General features: G+C 40.6%; 1 protein-coding gene across 1 annotated transcript in view; it reads right to left on the minus strand.

The window, feature by feature from the left end:
* cdh23 (cadherin-related 23) overlaps window positions 1-21516 on the minus strand; it is a 182808-nt gene that overhangs the window by 127193 nt on the left and 34099 nt on the right. The window contains exons 4-6 of the mRNA XM_085182044.1: window positions 10647-10789; window positions 10292-10339; window positions 9833-9925 (exon numbers count right to left, since the gene is read on the minus strand). Of these exons, the coding sequence (XP_085038170.1) occupies window positions 9833-9925; window positions 10292-10339; window positions 10647-10789 (284 nt within the window). The remainder of the gene's footprint in view (window positions 1-9832; window positions 9926-10291; window positions 10340-10646; window positions 10790-21516) is intronic.

A 21516-nucleotide genomic window follows, 5' to 3' on the forward strand; every position in this document is an offset into this window, starting at 1 on the left:
TTTAAGTGTAGTTCTTTTTAAGCATTCCACAAGTGGATGGAACACTCTAGTGTTAAAGCCAGTCTTGTATTCATGTCTGTTTACGGTTTTGTCTGTGTCAAGCTCGTGTGTCTTAGTCTGTGTTTTAGTTTGGTGGCCTCTTGTCTCTTTCTTGTGTTGAGTCTTACTTCCATTGTCTTCTTATTCCCAATGTATCCCTGCTGTGTTACACAGCTGTCTCCAATTCCCCTAAACACCATCCTATTTATACATTTTGCCAATCTCCCGGTCTGAAGTACATTATTCTATTCGATTCTATTCTATTTATACAGCACCAAACCACAACAACAGTCACCTAAAGACACTTTATGTTGCTGGTTAAAAACACAACAATAATACAAAGAAAGCCCCAACAATTTAAGTACCCCATATGAGCTAACATTTAGTGTGAGTGGGAAGGAAAAACTCCATTTGAAGAGGTAGAGACATCTGGCAGAAACAGGCTCAAGGAGAGACAGCCATCTACTGTGACTGGCTGAGGTTGATGAAAAGGAGACAGAACAACATATACACTGTGCAAGAGATACATACTAACTAATGATTAAATGCAGAGAGGTGTATAAACACAGAAAGAGCAAAGAAGGAAAAAAGTCATACATGATGGGAAGCCCACAAGAGCCTAGGCTTATTGCAGCACAAATAAGGGAAGATTCAGGGTCACCTGATCCACTATAACTGTATTATTTGTCAAAACTGAGGGTTTTAATGCTAATCTCAAAAGCAGAGACGGGTGTTTGTCTTCTGAATTAATATAGAATAGAATAGAATTCAACTTTATTGTCATTGCACATGTCACAGGTACAAGGCAACAAAATGCAGTTTGCATCCATCAAGAAGTGCTTTAGCCATGATATAGATATATTACAATATATATTAGCAATAATATAGGTATGTAAGTATATTACAGAAATGGGTCTATTATGGTATGTTACAATGTACACGGTATGAAGGTATGTTATGAATATGCTATAACTATAAGTATGTACAGGCTATGAACAGGATATAAACATGAAAAACTATACAGAATATGAAATTAAAAAAACTATACAGAAATATGAGATATACAGCTATACACAAATGTGAAATATGCAGGTTATAAACAGTTGTAGAATTAAAAATTATCGTATTGTACAGAATGATGTGAGCTGCATCCACAGAAGAGAGGCCTGAGAGATGATTCCTGTTCAACCTTAAAATTCTATAGGAACCACAAGTACACTTAATATTCCAAAATTAAAATCTGGATTTCAAAGCGAGTCAGTGAAGACAATCAAATAAGCTGTCATGACAAAACTCTGTTCAGACAGTGAATGGACTGATTCTTATATAGCGCCTTTTTACTCACCCATATTACTCAAAGTGCTCTATACAACATGTCACATTTACCCAATCAGGCCAGATGTAGCATGCCATCACATAAACAGTGCCATCTTACCATGCCAGAAGTCAGCCAGCAGTGCCGGCTTCACACCAGATCCAGGCAACACCCGTCTGCTATGTGGGATGACTTGTTCTTTTGGCGTTTTAGTTGTGGATTATGTTTGGGCTGTGTCTCTTGCCCTTTCAGTATAGTATTGTTTTCTTGTGCTTCTAAGTGTCCCTTTGTTTCTTTTTAGGTTATGTAGTATGGGTTAGGGATATTTTGTATGTTGTTTTTGTTTAATAAATCCGCCTTTTGGATTATTCCCTGATGTGCCTGAGTTCTGTTATTTAGTGTCACTTTGAAAGGCACACAGCCAGCATTGACATATAATTGTTCTTTCAATTTTTGATAAAGATTACAGTGAATTGAGATGTAACTTGGCCCAGAGATACCATAGGTCGCCCAGAGTAAGACGGTGTTGAAAGTTGGACATCAACTATTATGGATGATTTTTAATGAATTTTTTAATATGATGCAATATTTAAGTAAGTGTATTGAATTCAATATACATGTCCTTTAATTTCTGAGGAATTCTACAGTAAATCTGGATGAAACTTGGCACACAGGTACAGTAGGTGTCCCAGAGGAGGGATGTGTTGAAAGTTGGACCTCAACTACTAAGGATGATTTTTAATGAATTTTTGAAATTTGACATAATTGTAGTGTATTGGCTGTATTGCATTGAATATAAGTTTCCTTTAATTTCTGAGGAATTCTACAGTAAATCTGGATGAAACTTGGCACACAGGTACAGTAGGTGTCCCAGAGGAGGGTTGTGTTGAAAGTTGGACCTCAACTACTAAGGATGATTTTTAATGAATTTTTGTAATAGACATAATTGTATTGACTGTATTGGGCTGTTCCATCGTAATGTGTGCGCGCGCGTGCGCGGGTCTAGGCTCTCAATCGGGATATAAAGCGAAAAGGCGCTACCGTAAAGACTGGTGTAAAAGCGCAAGGAAATTTATGCGGCGGATAAGAGGCGGCTGGCTTGACCGCGGCTCACAAATGACGGCTCACTTTACCGCGGTGAAGCTCCGCCATAGCCACCACCAAACAACTGACTTATTTTTACACATTGGCCAGCATATGGCCAATCCACCACTTCTCATTGTTCATGCCGTTACAAAAAAAAAAAAAAAAAAAAGTCATCAGCCCCAGGTATGCCCGATATCAGTCCAGCTATGTTAACTTGTTAATCTTTCGCCGAAAAGTTGTTTTCTGCGGTGCCTCTTTCGTGCTTGGCTCTCCTACCTTTGCTAACATGATGCTCATAGTGCAGAAGCCTATGCTGCATTCACTTACACTCGGATATCTGAGCTTCACTGTGAAAACATAATGTACATTTGATATTTCATTGAATTTTATTGTTTTAGCTTTGGGGAGGAACCTGGGGTGGCCGGTCTGGTTGGGGGGGTGACCTGTGCCCCCCCAGGCCACCCCGCTGGACACGCCACTGGACCCCAGAACCCAAGCTAACTAACACTTGTGAAAGATTTTCTACATATATAAAGACCCATGTATATATGTACTGTAGATATATATATATACACACAGAGTTTCAGAGAGGTGTAATGACGCTGTCGTCGTGGCACATGGTGGCCAAACTCTGTAGGTGACTTTCACGGCAATGTGTCTCACAGTTTCATTCAGCCGGTGGTGGAGAACGTTTGTCATACACCGTCGATTGGATGGTACAACAAATGATGTGGTTGAATTAAGTAAAAATTTTCTTACTACATGATGGACAAAAATCTATATTTTCCCATATTTCTGCGGCATATCCTATTCACCGAACTTTTAAATGAGCTGAACAACTCAAAAGTGACAACAAACATCAGCGCTCACTACACACAAACACGTCCCATTATAGATCAAACTGGTCTAATCTTTTGTGCCGATCCGTTAACTGTGCTGTGTTGAAAGAGATAAGTAAGTAGTTATGGAAAAGACACCGGGGTGCTCATTCGTACATGTAGCCAACACGTACAGATGCTGTCAGATTAAATCGTGTATTTGAAAGGTCTAAAAAACACAAAAGTGCCATGAGAGCTAGCTCTCTTTCTTCCTCTGTCTCCTATACACACATAAACATTAACACAAGCAGATACAAAATATGGAGGGACTGACAACATGCGTGGCTGTCTTTTATGTTGGCAAAACTCGTCAGAATTCACAATTCTGCCAACAGAGTGTTAGAGAGAAGGAGAGTGCCAAAGGCAGGGTGGGGGTGGGCACAGAGAGGTGGGAACCACAGACTTGAAAGAAAGGGAGAGAGGGAACGACAGGTTGATTTATTCAAAGAGTGAGGAGTGGGTGAATCAAACTTTAATGGCTTTTGGGAGTGCACACCGTTCTCCCTCTCCCTTCAATCTTGCCCCTTTCCAGGCTTTCCTTGTGCGCTCTCACCTTACTTCCTTTACTCCTCGCTTTTTCTCTCCCCTTGTCTCCCTCTCCCCGAAATACACTTTCCGATGGTCACTCGCAAACATGAGCCCTCCCTTTTTTTTGACAGACAAATTCTCCACCCATCTCTGCGTAGCACACAAATCAAGGTGCTCTTCATGCTCAGCGGGATAAAGTAAATGACAGAAAGATAAAGAGAGGAAGTGAAGGTGATTTACCTTCACGAATGGCAGAGTATGTGATGCTCCGGCAGTATGTGTTGTGTTAACCCTTGGACTGGAAAAGATGCGGGGAAAAAATTGGTGTACAGGCTCGACAATCTCTCTGACAACTCCCTTAAGTAGCTATTTGTCCAGAAAGGCTCACTGAAGTCTAAAAATTAATCAGTCAAAAAAGAAAAGAACCTATTCCATTCAGAATGAGCAATGCAGACATGAAGTTCAGCTTACCTATAGCAACCCTTCAGAAAAGTAGGCATCATGTAAACTGTTAGCTGACAACAGAGGACAAAACATAGATCTCAATTTTCCACTCCCCACACCCAGTCCTCAGTGTTGGGTGTAAGGCGTATTAACGTGTCACGTGCTAAATTTTGTCATTACATTACAGATACAATTATGTTGTTACTTGCAAAGTGACAAAGTAACAAAGATTCTGCCCCTATCTGCACATTGGGCAAATTAAAAAACACGTTTTTTTTTCTTTTGTGCGCTTTTGCTACAGTCAACTGATGTCAGATGTGTGTGAGGGCAGGAAAATAAATGGTGGAGCAGTCTACTGCAGAGATATGGACTTACTTTTAAGGACAAGAGAGTGATGGTAAAGTGCAAACTGTGTTCAAGATGGAAACGACTGCATTACACTGCTGACAGAACTCAAGTCCGCTGAAAGCATTTGCACAGACAGCGAGCTAACGGAAAGCTAGCCAAGAACCCAGAGTGATAAAGATGAGTGCATTCCCACCCCGGCCCAGCAGCCAGAGCCTGAACTTCAACAGGTAAAAAACAGCAGTGACGAGCAGTCCTGTTTATGTTTCTGAAATAGAACCACTGTGTCACCTGAAGTGTCTTTAGGCTGGTTTTGATTGTTGCGTTGCGATATTGTCGGTTTTGTGTTCATAGGTCATATGTGTGTCCTCATTACGATAGGGTCTGGGACAGTCTGTTTGTATAACATCATTATGAGCCAATGTGTTTCAGGTCATTTTATAGATTAACAAGAGAGTAACGTAATGAATAGTGTAATGAATGACATTCTCTGGTGAGTAATTAGGTAACGTACTGCACTACTTTTAAGAAAAGTAACAATAAATTATACATTATTTTTGAGATATTACCCCAACACTGCCAGTCATATCATTCATTGCCTTTCTGCTTAATTAGTTATGAGATTTTCAAGCGGACTTTATACTATTTGCGCCAAAGGCTTTACGTGGTTAGAAATCATTTTTGGTTCTTATCTACATTTCAAACAGCGTCCCATTTCTTCTCCAAAAATGGGGGCGTACAACTTTTCCCTAGGATTAGATTCTGTGGACCAAAACTGTAGAAAGTGGAAAGTTATAAATGGTGCCTTAGGTGAGTAAAATATTGACTGCTTCCCATTTAACCTTCTCACTTTATCCATTTTTTTTTCTCTTTCTTCATAAATCCCTCCATCCCTCCCTATGGGGCTCAGGGTCTTAGTGTCAAGCAGAATTCTCTTCGAGGCCTGCGCCTGTCAACCAGCCACCACTCAGCTCTGTAACCACTAGATTCAATTTCACCATAGGAGAGACCAGGAGAGATGATACTAATATAATTATGGGCCAAATCCGACTTTTAGGAGGTAAAAAGAGAGAGAGGGGGAGAAAATGAAAGAGAAAGGGAGTGAGTTTGCGAGTTTCATATCGAAAGCAGGTGTGTGTTTCTGTGCAGTGTGTTTGTGTTTGCATGCAGTGCATATGTGGGATATGTAAACACTCAGTAACACATATTTCATGAGGATAATTTCAAAAGAAATGTATTTCACAACAAGCAAGACTTTTGTTTTCAAGTTCTCAGACAACCTTGCAAATGTAAAGATATAAGGCATCTGTATTTGCTTTTTGGGTAAGATTTTTTTTTTTCTTACCTGGTAAACAAATTACCTTCAGATGCTGCAACCCGCTAAGATACAGGGCAGAAGGTGATAAAATAGTAGAGATTGAATTTCAGCTTTCAGAAGTGAACAAAGGCAAAGAAGAAAGGAATATAACAGATTTGTCTATGTTCTACCTGACAGCGACAGAGGGCACATCAAATAGCAGGTGCCTCTGCTTTGCTGCCAAAGCCTACATCAAGCACTAAACAGCTCATTCGCAGGCATAATAGGAGCTCTCAAACACCCTCTGCCAATATTATCTAAAATATGAGTGCATTTGCCTCTGTGTTTGTGTGTTTAGCATGTGAAATGTCTTCATGCTATCCATCTCAAACCTGTGGGAGAAAGTAGTAGCCAACAACGGAAAGCTAAAACAATGAAGATTTGAATTCCACACGTTTATAAAACAAACGCATAAACAGGTAAAACCCTCTAATTAAGCAAAATATGAGAAAGCCGATAGATATTTGTCTAGCTAGAGTTTCTAAGAATGAGTCCTAATAGTATATTTCTATAAAAAAGAAAAGAAACAAAAACAGGCACAGCAACTCCACGCCAGAATGGAGGGCTTTTCTTTCTTTAGATGTCTGACTTTCACCTGAAGGGTTTCCACCTTGGGTTGTTCTGCTTTATATCATCAGCCATAGTTCATCAGAGATTACCGTAGGTTAGAGAGGGACACTGAGATATGGCTGATAGAAAATAGAGGCTGAGGAGGGATTTGCTCACCTGCCTGACATACCTGAGAGACAGTAAACAGATAAAGTTTGGGTATATATCACTAGGAGCCTCTTGCCTGTCTGCCTGTTTGCCAATACGTTTAATCCATCTATGCACCGCATTACAGCGCTGGTCAGAAGTCGGCTATACAATCTCGTGTGCATTATTACTGCGTTATCCAAGACAGGATTCCACTGCATTGCATGTCTACTGTAGGGAGGGGTGAATGAGAGTATTGACTAGAGGACAAAAAAGATATGCTATCTGAATTCTGCAATATTGTGAGTGGAGGGCTCAACCAAAATAAAAAAAAGCACATTTTACTATAGTGATGCTTTGCAGGGGTCACTGGAAACTGAGTAGAGATAATGGCTATAAACTCTGAATAAATGTATCTTTGTGAAGTATATATATATTTATATATATGTCTGTAAGCGAGAATGACAAAAAGACGCTGGATAGAACGAGGATTAGATGAGATTAAATGACTAAAAAAATAAAAAAGAAGGAAACTGTGTTCAAGAACAAGGATTGTCTGAACAGCAGGAGGTGGCACACACTGGGCGCACTTAACAGAAGCTGTTTCTGGTGGCGTTTGATATTATTACAGTGGCACTGACCGGCTCCCGGTGGGTGAGTGTAAGGGTCAGGCAGCTGGGCTGAGGAGTGTGTGAGGGTATTGGGAAGGTTGGTTTTTAAATAACGGATGGGCTCCCAATTGCTCAGATCTCGGTGCTGCACAGACGCACACTCAGCAAAAGCTTTTGAGCTTGTCAACAGAGGGCTCCCTTTATAGAGGACTATTTGTTGAGTTTAGGGAATGTGAAAAAATGCTTCTCAGTGTGTTGTACGTTCACTCTGCCTTCTCATCCAGTAATGGATTTGTGTTGTAGCCCATCTGCTGTTCCATCAAAACATTGTTTTAGGTAATAGTTGTCGCTCTTTGTATCCGGTCTCTGCTGCTGGCTGCCTAACTGTGTGGATGCTGTAAATCTGGCGAGCTCATTAGCACTGACAGAGGGAATGCTAGCAGCCCACCTGCTCCCCTTCACCCTCTTTATGGCTCTACAAATTAAAATGACATTTACACACACTCTCTGCTACTCTGCCTCCTGCACTGCTCACCTTGCCACTCACATTGCTTCATCTGGACAGTGCCGTCGAGCCTCACTTCATAACACCTCCTGTCCTAGTTCTTCGAAAAACCCACGAGAATCTTTGTGTTGTTTCTGGTCTTTTCTTTCCGTCCTGCGTTCTCTGTCACTTGCGGTAAATCTCATCGTTTTGAATCCTTTGTTTGTCGCCTCTGCTTTGTTACTTCTGCCACTCTTTCATCCCCCACACTCATTGCCGTTTCCCATCTTCTCCTTTGATGCGCTGATGGCACTTTAACCCGCAGTCATTGTGGCATGTCCAGTGAGTGACAGCATGATGAAGTGATGTTGCAGCATGTTTGCTTTGCCCGCTAAAGGTCGCTTAGGGTCACGGAAGTAATGAGGCCATAAAAATGCAGGTAACTAAAGTTGCTGAGAAATATGATAAGGTGGCGAAAAGGGTAAAGGAAGGAGAAACAGGGTAAAATGAGGAAGAGGCTGACTTGAAATGAAGGAAAACAGTTCCCAAAACTGGCAAAGGATTTAAGTGGAAAAGAGAGCGGCTTAATAAAGAGCTCTGTGCGTACAGATTGGACTGTGTGCTGCATTGTGATTGCAACGCAGTCGTGAAAATATGAATGAAATTGCAGTGTCTCATTTTGTCGAGTAAAGTACGCAGTTTAGTTCACTGAGATGTCTGATAAAACATATTTCACTTGCATTAGTCTAACATTGTGTTTACGCACACACACACACACACACACACACATGGTTTGCACGTTTTCAGCGATGGCTCACTTTACAGGCTTACACGATTTCCAATGTAAAGAAATGCTGGGGAAAACTTGGATGTATGTACTGCCTGGGAGTACACTGGAGTCTGATTTATTTCCACTCTCTATAGCCTCAAACAAATAAGCTTAAATTTTTTAATCAATAGGATGCCAGGATTGACAGCAGTAGTAATTCAGTAAGTGATGCAAGGGAACTAACAGTACGTGAGTGACTGAGGGTCAAACGCAGCCCTGTTTAATGGCTTTCTCAAGGCTAAACTGAATCCTGTTGTTTGCAGAGCTTGAAACGTCTGCATGTGGACTATAAGTGAGTCCCACACAACTTAGCGGCGGTTCAATGCAATGGCCTGAGAGAATCTTCCCTGGTGGGTGATCTAAACAGCCTCGTCTAAACAGTCCTTATTTCTCCCATTTATTTGCCTGACTTTATGGATTGGGAGAGAAAAAGCAAGTGGCTTTGAAGATTTGGTGAAGACTCACAAAGGGGTATGTGCTCAATATAAACACAACAAGACTTGTGGATGTGTGTGTGTGTGTGTGTGTGTGTGTGTGTGGATTTCAGTCCCTGTTTGAAGTCCTCCACTCTGGCAATTACTTCATATCAAGGATTAGATGAGGGAGAGGGCATAGACGAGACACAAAGATGGAAAGAAGTGAGAGCTGAGAAGGAAGGTAGCCGATTCAGTGGGAGGACAGAGAAAGGAGAGAATAGAGATTGAGGTTTGCACTGGAGTTTTCTCTTGCCTGCAAGGGAGGCTGTACACATTCTCTAAACATTAGCTGGAAGACAACTCCTGAAATCGTGGGAAGATCACAGGTGCAGCAAAACACTGCTATTTCCAGCATGGCAAAGACCAAAATGCACTATAAATAGGAGATGATCACCATAAATCAGACGTAGCCACCGTGCAGATACAGCTGTTGCAATAGGCATGACGGTGAGGTGAATTTTGTTTATGTTTTCTTAGTGTTTCTGAAAATTCATTGCAGCTCTTTGTTTTCCAAAATTTTCATCAGTTTGAAGTACAGATTCCAGAGGAAAATGTTCTTCTACTGGAAATAAAAGTTTTTTGTTTACTTTGACATTGTTTTGATGTTCAAAAAACCAGCAAATTATATAGAAATTGTCATGCATATGATGACTTTTCTTTTACATGTATACCTGAGTAATGAATAAAATCACAGTCTCATTTCCACTCGAGTACAAACGGTAAATAACGTCCGGGCATCCTCACCTCTGGAATATTGACAGTGTATGGCTGCCCGTGGAAGTTTGGGGCGTTATCGTTCACATCTCCGATCTGGATGTTAACTGTGTCTTTGACCACCTGGGGAAAGAAACACCTTGGTTAAATAGTTCCAAAGCCACTGCCATACGTTTCCTGACAAAGAGTCAAAGTCAATGTAAATGTGACACAAAGCCACGATTCAGAGTCAAAGAAAACAGGACAGGCGTGTGACAGATTTCTCGCTGGGGAGAGTAGGTGGAATGTCACTTGTTTCAGCAACTATACTGTGTTGAGTCGGACAGGTGTCATGTGGGGAAGAGAAATAAGGGTAAGTGTAAAAGTGAAAGACTGAAAAAGAGACAGATTGCAAGGCCTCTGTGTGATATGAGGTCAGGCTATATGCAGGATGTCAGCGTGTGAAGAAATGTGTCACAACTATGAACGCAGTGCAAATCTGTCTCTTACCTCTTGATTGTCACTCACGTAGAATTCGACCTGCATCTCTGACTTGGTCTGGTGGAGACAGACATCCATATAAGCACAAAATTTGCATAGACATGTAATGCAAAGGAGCAGAGCAGAAAAGCAGAGACAGAAAACAAAAAGGAGCTACAGAAGCCACTCTGAGCTCGACGTCCTTTGTCTTTCCCTCACATTGTTTTGCACTTTTCGGGACTCTTTCATCATTTGATAATTTACGCCGCGTATCCTATTTTCAAAATTGTTCTGTCTTTTCTTGTACCCGGTGCATTTGCTTTGGTAATGTATGAGCGTGTGTGTAGCAGTTAGTATGTGTGTGAACGAGTTTGTTTGTTTGTACCTCACGGTCGAGTTGCTGTCGAAGCCAGACCACACCGGTTTCTTTGGTCACAGCGAAATACTTCATGGCCTCTTCTCCTGAAACCCCATAGATGAGGGGTTCACCTTCAGGATCATCTGCCTTCAGCTGGGCCACCGATGAACCTGTCAGCGAGAGAGTCAAAGGTCAGAAGTCCTGCAAAGTCCAAGTAGGCATCAATAAATTTTTAATGACTGAGCCAATTTAGAAAGTGCTGATTTGTGAGAGCACGCAAGTCCTGAATATTCACACAAATGCAGTCGCCCTGTCAGAATTTCCCATTTGCATGCTACATGTAAAAGTTAGCCTTGGATTAAATTTTTTTTTTTTTTTTAATGTATAAATAAATACTTCAAAATAAAATGCAAAAGAGTTAACAAGGTACCATGATTGTGACAGAAACTCTGACTTCTCAACATTATATTCAAGGAAACCTACTAAAAAAGAGAGAACCACAACAACTATATGTTGTAAAACTCCAGATGTCCTGGTAGTGTAACGGTTGAAGACGACTTGAAAACACACAAAGGCTCAGCACAAAGAAATGCAGTAGCGTGCAGGAGCAAAGGATTTTTAATTGGAGCTGCAGCAGCTCACGGGCTTCATTCATCATAAACAGTAGAAGCTGGCTAATCAAAGCCTGAGGTGGTGTGCTATCATGCAGGTCAATCCGCCACGCTGGACAGATGTATCACGAGGCTGTGTTTAAGAGCGGCACAGAAGACAGTATCAAGACCTCCAAGCTGGTTGGCAAGGCTCATTACCCTCCAGGGTCAAACTGCCTGAGCACAGTATTGTAAATAATATTATATATATTAAAAAAATTAAGAAATATATAAATCCGGGAAGGATTAGAAGCTTTTTCCCAAATATCAGAGGCAAGGTTTTCCTTACTAAAGTCCAAAACATACGGTACATAAAATACTTTAAGATATCAGTCACTGTCACTTTACAGATACCTAGTTTGAAATTCCTATTCATTTCTGCCCTGTGCCTCTGATCTGTCCGGTGACAGACTTTGCCCGTGTTTGTTTCCTGCCTCTCAACCTATCATAGCTGGGATGGGCTCCAGCACCCTCCTCACTAGCTGCATAAGTGCTTGGGAAAATGAATGGATGGACTATAGCAAGAACCCAGCCAAACCAGTGTATTTCCCTGGTCCCAATCCCAGATAAATGTGGGTTATGTCAGGAGGGGCATCCGGCAAAAATCTTTGCCAAATCAAACACACGGCTCATCAATGATCGGTCGGGGTCCAGGTTAAGAATGACCGTCCTCAGTGTTGTTGGCCAACAGGGTGCCGGTGGAAACTGTGCTTGTGTTGGCCAAAGACAAAGGTGGAGGATTGTTGTCACGGGTTGGATGACATGGAGGCAGATTAAGGGATTGGCCGAAAGAAGAAGAAGAAGAAGAAGAAGAAGAAGAAGAGGACTATACCAAAATACTGTGGGCTTATCTTTGCCGTGCAACTGCTATTTGTGCTCACACTGTTAATAGATTTGCAAAAAATGCTGTTTGTAAATTCAAAAATGTGAGAATTTATCCTAAATGTCAAGACAGGATAACCTCACGGAAACACGGCAACTTAATCTGGGGCGTAATTTTCTTTGACTGTCTCTTGACCTCAGGGTGATATATGCTGAGGTAAGCATTTGACTGTTAATGGGGAACAGGTTTGTTTTTTTAAATGAGTGCATGGACAGAAGAGAAAATAAACAGATCATTCAATAATTGCACAGACACAAACACTTGTCCCCCCTCCCTGACCAGACAACAGAAGTGAAGCCAAACTAAATCAAATCTGTCACTTGTGCACCACACTGCTTAATACAGTGACCAATTAGGCTTCACAATCACACACCCCTCTCGTTTTATTAATACACCCCATTTTCTTATGAAAGGGTGGCAAAAATGACTAATTAATATAACGATTTATGAACCCCTCTCATTGCAGTCTAATGAGATTTATGCAAATTCAGCTGCTTTCAATATGAGTTATAATTTGGTTGAAGACGGTGCAAATTAAGCATTTTACCCCATAGTCATCAATAATAACTGTTTTTTTTCCCTCCTCCTTTTGGCCCTCTCGACTGTGAACGAATTGTCTGCTCCACGTGGGTAGACATACACTTGAGTGAAGGATAACAAATGTTCATTTCAGACTATGTATGAGAGACAGTCTTGTGGAAGATTAACTCTTACTGCTGAGAAGAAAGATGAACCGAGACCAACTTACTGAGAATATGAGTTAGATTCTCTGCCCTGATTAGACAAACGAAGGGCTGCTCTTGATGCTAATATATTATATCTCCAAATATGTGTGCAGTTATATATTATTGCAATAAATACATTTTTTACATAGAGATTTAGTGCAGAGACCAATAACACTGCCTGAGAACTTCTTTTCTGGCTCCTGTGGGTCAGTTTTGTTTTATTAACAGATTTTTTTTTAACCTTGCCTAAGGTTATAGACATTAACAGAGCAAAATGGGTGTACTTAGATAAAGACAATAGGATCTACATAATTGATTTTGTCCTCAAATATGTAAATTTCTGAGGTATTAGGATATTATACTTTGGTGAAAGACATTCTTAGCATAAATTAAGGTAGAAAAAACATTTAGACATTTCAATAAACGACAAATTGTAGAAAAGTGGTTAATTGTATAATTTTTTTTGAAACACTGTGTTTTTTCATTTCAAGTTAGATTTATGCTGTGTTAGTTTAACATTAGGATTCATTTTCAGGATTGTGGGTAAAGAAAAAAGGTGTAAAATACTTTGGGTCATGATTTAGGTTGAAGTATTAAAATGTAAGGTGAAGACATAGTTAAATGTTATGTTTTGGTTAACGTAAGGCAACTAATGGTTATAGTTTAGGTTGGAGTAAAGAAAATGAATGTAAGTCAGTGCAATGTCCTCTAAAGTCACATATACACAGCTGTGTTTGGGTGTGTGTGTGTGTGTGTGTGTGTAGCATAGGTATCCCTCTAATGCTTATCTGTAACACTGTGACACCAAGCCCTTTCCCCTGACAAATGATGCTATTTAGCAGCAAGTGATGCCAGTATTACTGTTATGAATGATACAGTGCACATTAATATTGCCCCCTCCCCATCCCTTCTAGTCTGCAACACTGCATTCATGACAAGAGCAATGGGCGAGAGGAACCATCTCTCTACTTCACCTTTCTCTCTACGATTGTCCTCGGAACCTCTTACTTCCTCACTTTTCTCTCCACTTTTTGGTTGTATTCACGTTTGTAAAGTGACACTAAAGTCACAAAGTCAGAGACATCGTCATTCCCAGGACAGCAAGAACTGCCATCATGAACTTGATCAAGATGCTTTGTGTGTAAATATAACTAACAATGAGAGAGAAAAAAGTTAAACAGCATAAAACATTAAAAAAAAAACGAAATTAAATCTAGCCTCTCATACAGCATCTTACACTGCTGCGACCAGTGAATCACAGCACAGATCCTGAGGGACACCTTGTGCATATCTCTGTGACATCCGCTGCTTCTGGCAGCATAGGAATGAGAATGAGTGGGTCAGAAACACAGCAAAGGAAGGTAAGCCCACAAAAACATCTAGGGACTGAACTGAAACAGCTACCACATCTTGTTAGATTTGCACATCAAGTATCTGAGACTTTCTTCTTAAGACCCCACAAATTTCAGATTACTCACTCAAGCTGTGAAGGTTCCATAAAGATGTTGAATGATTGTTAAATAAAAACACTTTCCACATGCTTACAGAATCAACGAGGATGGATACCTAACTGAGAAGCTTAAAGAAAACAATGAGAGCATTTAGGTTTAAATGTCTGGGCTGGAGTGTGAGATGGCCACAATAAGGAAGCAGCGAAAAATGAGGGTAGATGTTAGTGGAAGGGAGGAGGAAGAACAATGATGTTTCTCAAAGGGAGTAACAAATACACCCCATTACTGTAAGCACTTTTCCAAAAGCATGAGTTTGTAAAGACAAACCATTTTTGCTTCACTATGTCAGGACTGAAATTCACACTAGCACTATAGGCATAAGCCTGAAACTAAGGAAGAAGAGGAGGAGGAAAAAAGCAAGGAAGACTTGCTAACCTATAGAGAGCAACACCTGGATGTTTTACTGAGCCCAACCTTTTAGAAAAGGCACGGGGGCCCGTGGGGGGAGCTAAATCAGCCGCTGGAGGACATCAATCCCTGCTGGATCAATAAGAGTCGTGCGCGTTAGACGGGGACTAGCCTCGGCCCTGCCCTGGGGCCTCAGGCTTGGGAAAGAAAAGGGGCTGTAGGCCAAAGCCCTGTTTATTATGTTGGTGACATCTCTAGACCTCTCGTTCATCTGAGTTCTGATTCACTGGGACAGGCACTGTCAGCACTGCAATTTCAGGCATGCAGTGAATTATAGCTTTAAATTTTATGGAGCACAGAGGCTTAATGGATATATGGGCAATGTTCAGCTGTCTGCCAGCAGGGGCAAACAAAAAAAAAGAAGAAAAAAAAAAGAAAGAATGGATGAAGCCACCTCGAACTATATGAGATTGACTGACTGTGCAGGATGGTGCTGGAGAGAATCTTGATCTTTACCTGCTCTGTATAAATACTTGATGGGTTGTCTTGAGGCAGGGCCAGTAAGACTGAAGTCATGCAATCAGTTGGCTGATGAGTCAGTATGATGCCACTCATGTTACTGCACTGTCTATCCGCTGACAAAGAGAGCCTTCAAACACATCAGCAATGCCAAGCTGAAGCCGCGCTGCCTCACATCAATCACTGCCATCAAAAATTCACACAGGCAAACACTGTCATAAGTTAACTGGCAGCATGAGCTAATTTCATACAGCGCACTTCTACTTTAAAGTGAAGCATTTGCCACTTTATAGATTACCACGTGAAGAACATTTGAAAACAGATTGTGGTGAGAAGCAAAAATAAATTTCACATCTGTCAAACAGAACAGTTGTGATTATGACAGTGTGACGCCAAGCTACAGTGCCGTACACTTTTCAGCATCACAGATAGCAAGCGCAGAGCTAAAGCACAAAAGCAAACAAGAGCATGTGCAAATTATATGCCATTGCAGCACAATGCAAGGACGCAAACACTCATATCATAAAAAGAGAGAGCGAGAGAGTAACCTGAATGAAGCAACAGGGTAATATCCTATAATGTTGTTCCATAAAGCTGTGCTATAAACTTACACACATACAGAAGGAAATTCTACTGAATATACTCGGCTGCAATAGCTATCAGCAGTCTCTATTTGTGGTATATCTGACAGTGTGGTAACAGCATGAAAACCCCAATGCACCAGTCCCTGTTCATGTATATGGAATATGTGCTATGGTGAATCTTGTTAACCTGACTTATTACTGACTTTGTCTTAGCTGAGGTAAATACTGTGACGTCTGTCATGGACATGATACTGAAGAGGTAAGTGAGAGAGACAAAATCAAAATGAAAAGAGTTTGGATTTTAAAGAAATCAGGTATGCAAAATCTGACTTCTGCATACTCTGGTCATTTATATTTTATGTTTTATAGAAGATCCGTTTTGGTGCTGAGATGTGGACAAAGAATTTCTGGCAAGTGTCAGTATGTGAGCTGAAATCACAGAATACCTCACATGCATGTGGAATATTTCTATATTCACCATATATAAAAATATATAAAAAAATACTCTAAATTTACTGAAATAAAGACAATAAGGACAGAATATGTCCCTAATCAGATATTGAGACTCAACAATAATAATTTTATCAATTTTTTTAGACCACTTCCCAATGTAAGGTTCATGATACAGTCATGTTTTTAATAGTTAATCCACCTGTGTGTGCAATCTCTTGAATCAAAACGATAATTTTTGTTGTTATGCATACATTTTCACATTTACAGTTTTACAAAAACTAGTAGTTGATTAAATCAACAAATTACTTATTTACCTGCATTTCTGGACAGAAAAAAAGTTTAAATAAACAACAATATATAAGTTTTAAACACATTTTGGAGTCATTTCTAAAATATTTGCATTTTCTAGTCTTGTTGTGCACTGTAGAGATGATATGTTTAATACTTTCATGTGTTTGTAGCTGTCTTTCTTATGAATTCATTATTTATATCTGGAGCATCAGACAGCAGCAGGATCCATATGAGCATTTCTGAAACAAGGGAGTTATTAATTTGTTAGTTACAATAAATGATCAATGATATGGGGAAAGAATTGGTCTGGATGTAATAAAATAACTTTCTGCTCTTGGAAAGGTGCAATGTGAGATCCTCACAACACATCCTGACAGCTGAGTGAAGAGACAGAAATGGACTCTCAAGCATCAAGCACAATGCACTTCTCAGCTAAAACCCTCGGCAGTCATAGCAACGTACAAACTTAACTCCATCAGTCGATTTGGCTCATGTGAAACACTTTGAGACTAATTTATGAGTCAGATTCCATCAAGGGATTTAAGCAGTTTCAGACTCATGCTTTTAAGAGACCTCTTGGGGGCATATGCAATGAGTTACACCCTTGCCACCAGTCAAAAACACAGCAAATGAATCTTTCTTCTATTCCTTTAGAAATAAGATGGAAATGAGTTAAAATCAACTCATTGCTGCTTTCTATGCCCACGGTGTTGTGCGCTTTGTTAACGTCTACAGATACAGGTTGCCTCGGGGAAGCCAGTTGGACGTAGAAGTAAACTAAACAGATCTACCTGGAATGACAATAGTGTGGTGGCCAGAAAATAAGTGCTTGGACCTCCATTTCCATATAAAGAGAGAAGTACGTGTTTGGGAGGCATCTTTAATAGCTGAAAAAAGGATGCATGCTGTTAGTTTATATCCCCGTAGGATGAAAATAAATACGGAGACTGACAGTAAAACCTTTTTCCCCCCACGGTGGTCAGTTAAATAGCTAACAATAAAAAGATGGGAAAAAAGAGAAAATGGCTCACCAATAATGTTTCCAAGTCTTTATGTCTCAAATAAACAAATGCAACCCATTTGTAAATTGAAAACTGCAGAGGACTACAATGTTCCTGCTGAGTAGTGGACACAAATCACAGCTAGAACCCTTTAAAGGACGTTATATCTGTCTGCTGCTGCAAAACAAAGGAGATTTACCACACAAAAATCTTCTCAAAAGTTCCTCTGAAACAAAACATTTGCCGTATTCCATTTCATCTTCCTCTCATTCACCTTTTCTTCAGCTTCCTTTCTCCTGTATGCACGTGTACTTATGTTTAAGTGTTCACACACGTGTTGGTGACATCAATAACTGCGATGTGGAATCGAGCCAAAGACAAATTGTACCTTGAGTCTGGCTTTAAGTGACTCCTGTGTTTCAACAACATACACCATAAGAGTCCTTGAGAGGCTGTGTATTAATCCGACAGATTTATGACTAAATCTGTCACGGATGAGCGGACACCCTCTCCCTTTTCTTTAGCCACTCCTGAGAGAAATACACGCCTCCTAAAGCACACACTCAACATCTGTGCGTATAACTTTTGTGTACCGCCTGAACATACTCAGTAACACAAGATAAATACATTTATAAGCTATGAAAATGTAGAAGTACTCATATCGATGAACATTTCCTGTGGAACCTCTGTTTAAGTGATTCATGAGATGTCTGAGAGAAGCACAAAGAAACATGCAGTTTGACTGTGAATGTAGCATACGTACTGTACAGAAAAAGGAGGCGAAGTGTACTGGAAACAAATGGGTTGGGTACCTGTTCACAGCTTAAAATAAAAATTCTTCCTCACTACGCTGTAACCTTGCCAAAACAGAACAAAGTCAAAGTGATCTGTTTGTTTCGTGTTGAGATTCCAGAAGAAGAGGCATCAAGGTTTTTGTTTATTTTAAGGTGCACAATGATGAATGTCACAGGGAACTGCAACTCTGATTATTTTAAGTATATTTTAAAGACAAAAAGAAATAATTCACACAAAAGAATACCATTAGAAATTCTAGCAAATATTTTTTGAAGCTGACTTCCATCCAGACACAAATCATTGGTTGCCTTGCGTATGATAAGAGCGATCGCACGGCGATCTGAGGAAGAGGCATTTGATTGGATGTCCGGCTCAGGATTAGCTTTCTAATACACCCAAATGTTGAAGTGATGAAAACACTGACTGACAAGGCTGTGACTAACCAATCACACTGAGAAACTTGGAGGACAGTGAAGGACATTAGTGGACAGTCATCCCACGCATTGGTGAAGGGGGACAGACCTGTCACTGCAAATTCACACGCAGCTCCATTCGGTCTCCGATCACACAGTAAAGCTCTTTGCTCTTGCTATTTTCTGTTCCATCCCATCACAGTCTTGCTGTTCCCCCACTCTCTCTTTCTCGCTTTCGTTTTTTGTCATCCTCTCGTCACGCTCCGTCCTGCTTGTGGAGGCCAGACAGAGGGACACAGGCAGCGCTGATAGGAGTGGACAGGTGGCTGTGTGCTGCTAAGGCTTCTGGAGTGACGGCTCAGCCAGCCTGGCCTGTCGTTGTCACAAAAGCAAATGCCTGCCCAAAACACACACATCCAACCCAAACCGCACCACTCCTGCCAATATGCCAAAATGTCCATCAACAACGGCACTTTGTGAAGAATGCCCAGTTTTTTTCATTTTCTTTCTTTCTTCATGTCTTGCTCTTTTCATCTGTTTTTTCTTGCTAAGCTCAATTTTCAAGCCAGTTCTTATTCTGTTGTTTACCTCTCGTTTCTCTCCCTACATGCCCTCCTCTCCCACACTGGCCCTCTGCTGACCCCACCAGGACTGACTATTACCTCAGAGTAAGCTAAATCATAGTCGGGTAATGGAACATGCCACTTTCACCGTGAAGCCACACACACATAAACACATTCACACTAAAACAAAAGCTTCTCCCTTTTGACCTTTTCTCTCCCGTTTACATGTTTATCATTTGTCCCCTGTATTGCTGAAATATAAGGTTGATGTTGTTTCTGTCAGCCCTGCGAATGTGGATGGAGATGTTGGGGGTAAGGCAGGAGCTAGGGTCAAGAATGAGGCTCTGGCAAGTGAGAGGTGACCTAAAGTTCTTGTTGTCGCTAATATGGAACCTTTCTGAGCACTCAGAAATAAAAAAAAAAGTCCTTCTTATTCTTTAAAAAGAAAGAAAGAAAAAAAAAGAACAACAACAAAAACTGAGACAAAATGCAGAAGTGTGTGAAAAAACTGAGTGATGATCCAGTAGAAAGACGGCCTCATGTTTGACTTTAGAACACTGTGGTGTACAGAAGAGGATGCCCAGGTCCTTTTGGCTGTGAAACAATCCCAAATCACCATCCCTCCAACACTATGCTTACTGTGACGTATTTGTCTTGATATGCTGTCTTTGGCCATGATGCACAGCACCACATTTGGAGAAAACCAAACATCTTATCTGTCCAAAGGACATTGTTCTAGATGTTTTGTGGTTTGTTTAGATGCAAGCTTGAAACCTGTGCTGCAATACTCAGAGAGGATTTCTTTCTCCAGGCAACCCTTCCAAACAGGCCATACTGTCATGTTTCGGCTGTGTACAGGCAGGAGTAGGACCCAAACGCAAGACTCACAACAACGAAATTAAACTCAAAAAGCTGCTTTATTGCAGGACGGCATGAAAAACTAAACTGGGACATGGGTAAACTAAAACACAAGGAAACACAGCCATGAGGGAGACTACGACACTGACAAAGAGAAACACAGGGCTTAAATACACAGAGGGATAACGAGGGAATGAGACACAGAAGGAGAGCACAGCTGGGAGAAATCAGGCTGGACGAGACAAGGGAAGCAAAACTAGAAACACTCACATGAGACGTGGACCTTCAAAGTAAAACAGGAAACACTGACTGAACTCAAAACATGTAAACTTAACAGCAACTGAGACAGAACATAGGGAGCTGAAACATGGGACAGAAAGGCAAAGTAGACACAACATGAACATAATGACGCCCACAGGGAAAGAGCAAAACAGACCACCAAAGCACAGGACCTCTTTCAAAAATAAAATAGGAAACAATGAAACACTGACATGACTACATGGACTTGACAACATAAGAAACAGACATGAAACACATGAAGGATAAGGGAGACTTAACACAAGGGTTGAAAACACAAGAGGAATATAATAAGCAAATGAACATAGAAATCTAATGAGCTTAAACCTAAACTAAAAACATCAAAATGAACTAAAACTCAAAACGCTGGGTCATAAGACCCAGGATCGTGACACATACTTGTTCAGTCTTTTTCTCATTGTACTGTCAAGAGCTTTAGCATTTAACATGAGGCAACATTCAGCTGAGGCCTGTAGAGTCTGTAGCTCAAACTCTACAGGCGTTTTTGCAATTTCTATGTATATATTGCAAGGAACTGTATGGAGACATGTTGTAGACTAAGATGAGTTGCACTGAAGTGCATTGTAGTTCCTGGAAAGGTTACAAAATGCCCATGCTTTAAATATTTATTAAATAACTACCAAGCTACCTGAGCACCTCAGGTCAGTAAAGTAATTATTACTGGTAATACTAAAGCTGCCAATCAATAAATACTTGTCATCCTCTGTTATGTGGCATGATGTTCAAGAGAGGTTCCAAGTACAAGACACAGTCTGGAGAGGTAATGAGGAAATGTCTTTACTGGCAAAGCACAAAAATTAGAGAAACAGTCCAAAAGGTACGAGCAAAAAATACAGAACCTAAAGGGACAGGATTCATGAGGAACACTGCATGTACAAAGACAAGACTATATACATTTACAAAAGAGTGATTACACAGTAAAACAGGGCTACATGTAAAGACAGTAAAACACACCTGTTGTTTTATAAAACTCTTCTCAAGTTTT

This window comes from Neolamprologus multifasciatus, chromosome 13 (genome assembly GCF_963576455.1).
Source record: "Neolamprologus multifasciatus chromosome 13, fNeoMul1.2, whole genome shotgun sequence".
Taxonomy (NCBI): domain Eukaryota; kingdom Metazoa; phylum Chordata; class Actinopteri; order Cichliformes; family Cichlidae; genus Neolamprologus; species Neolamprologus multifasciatus.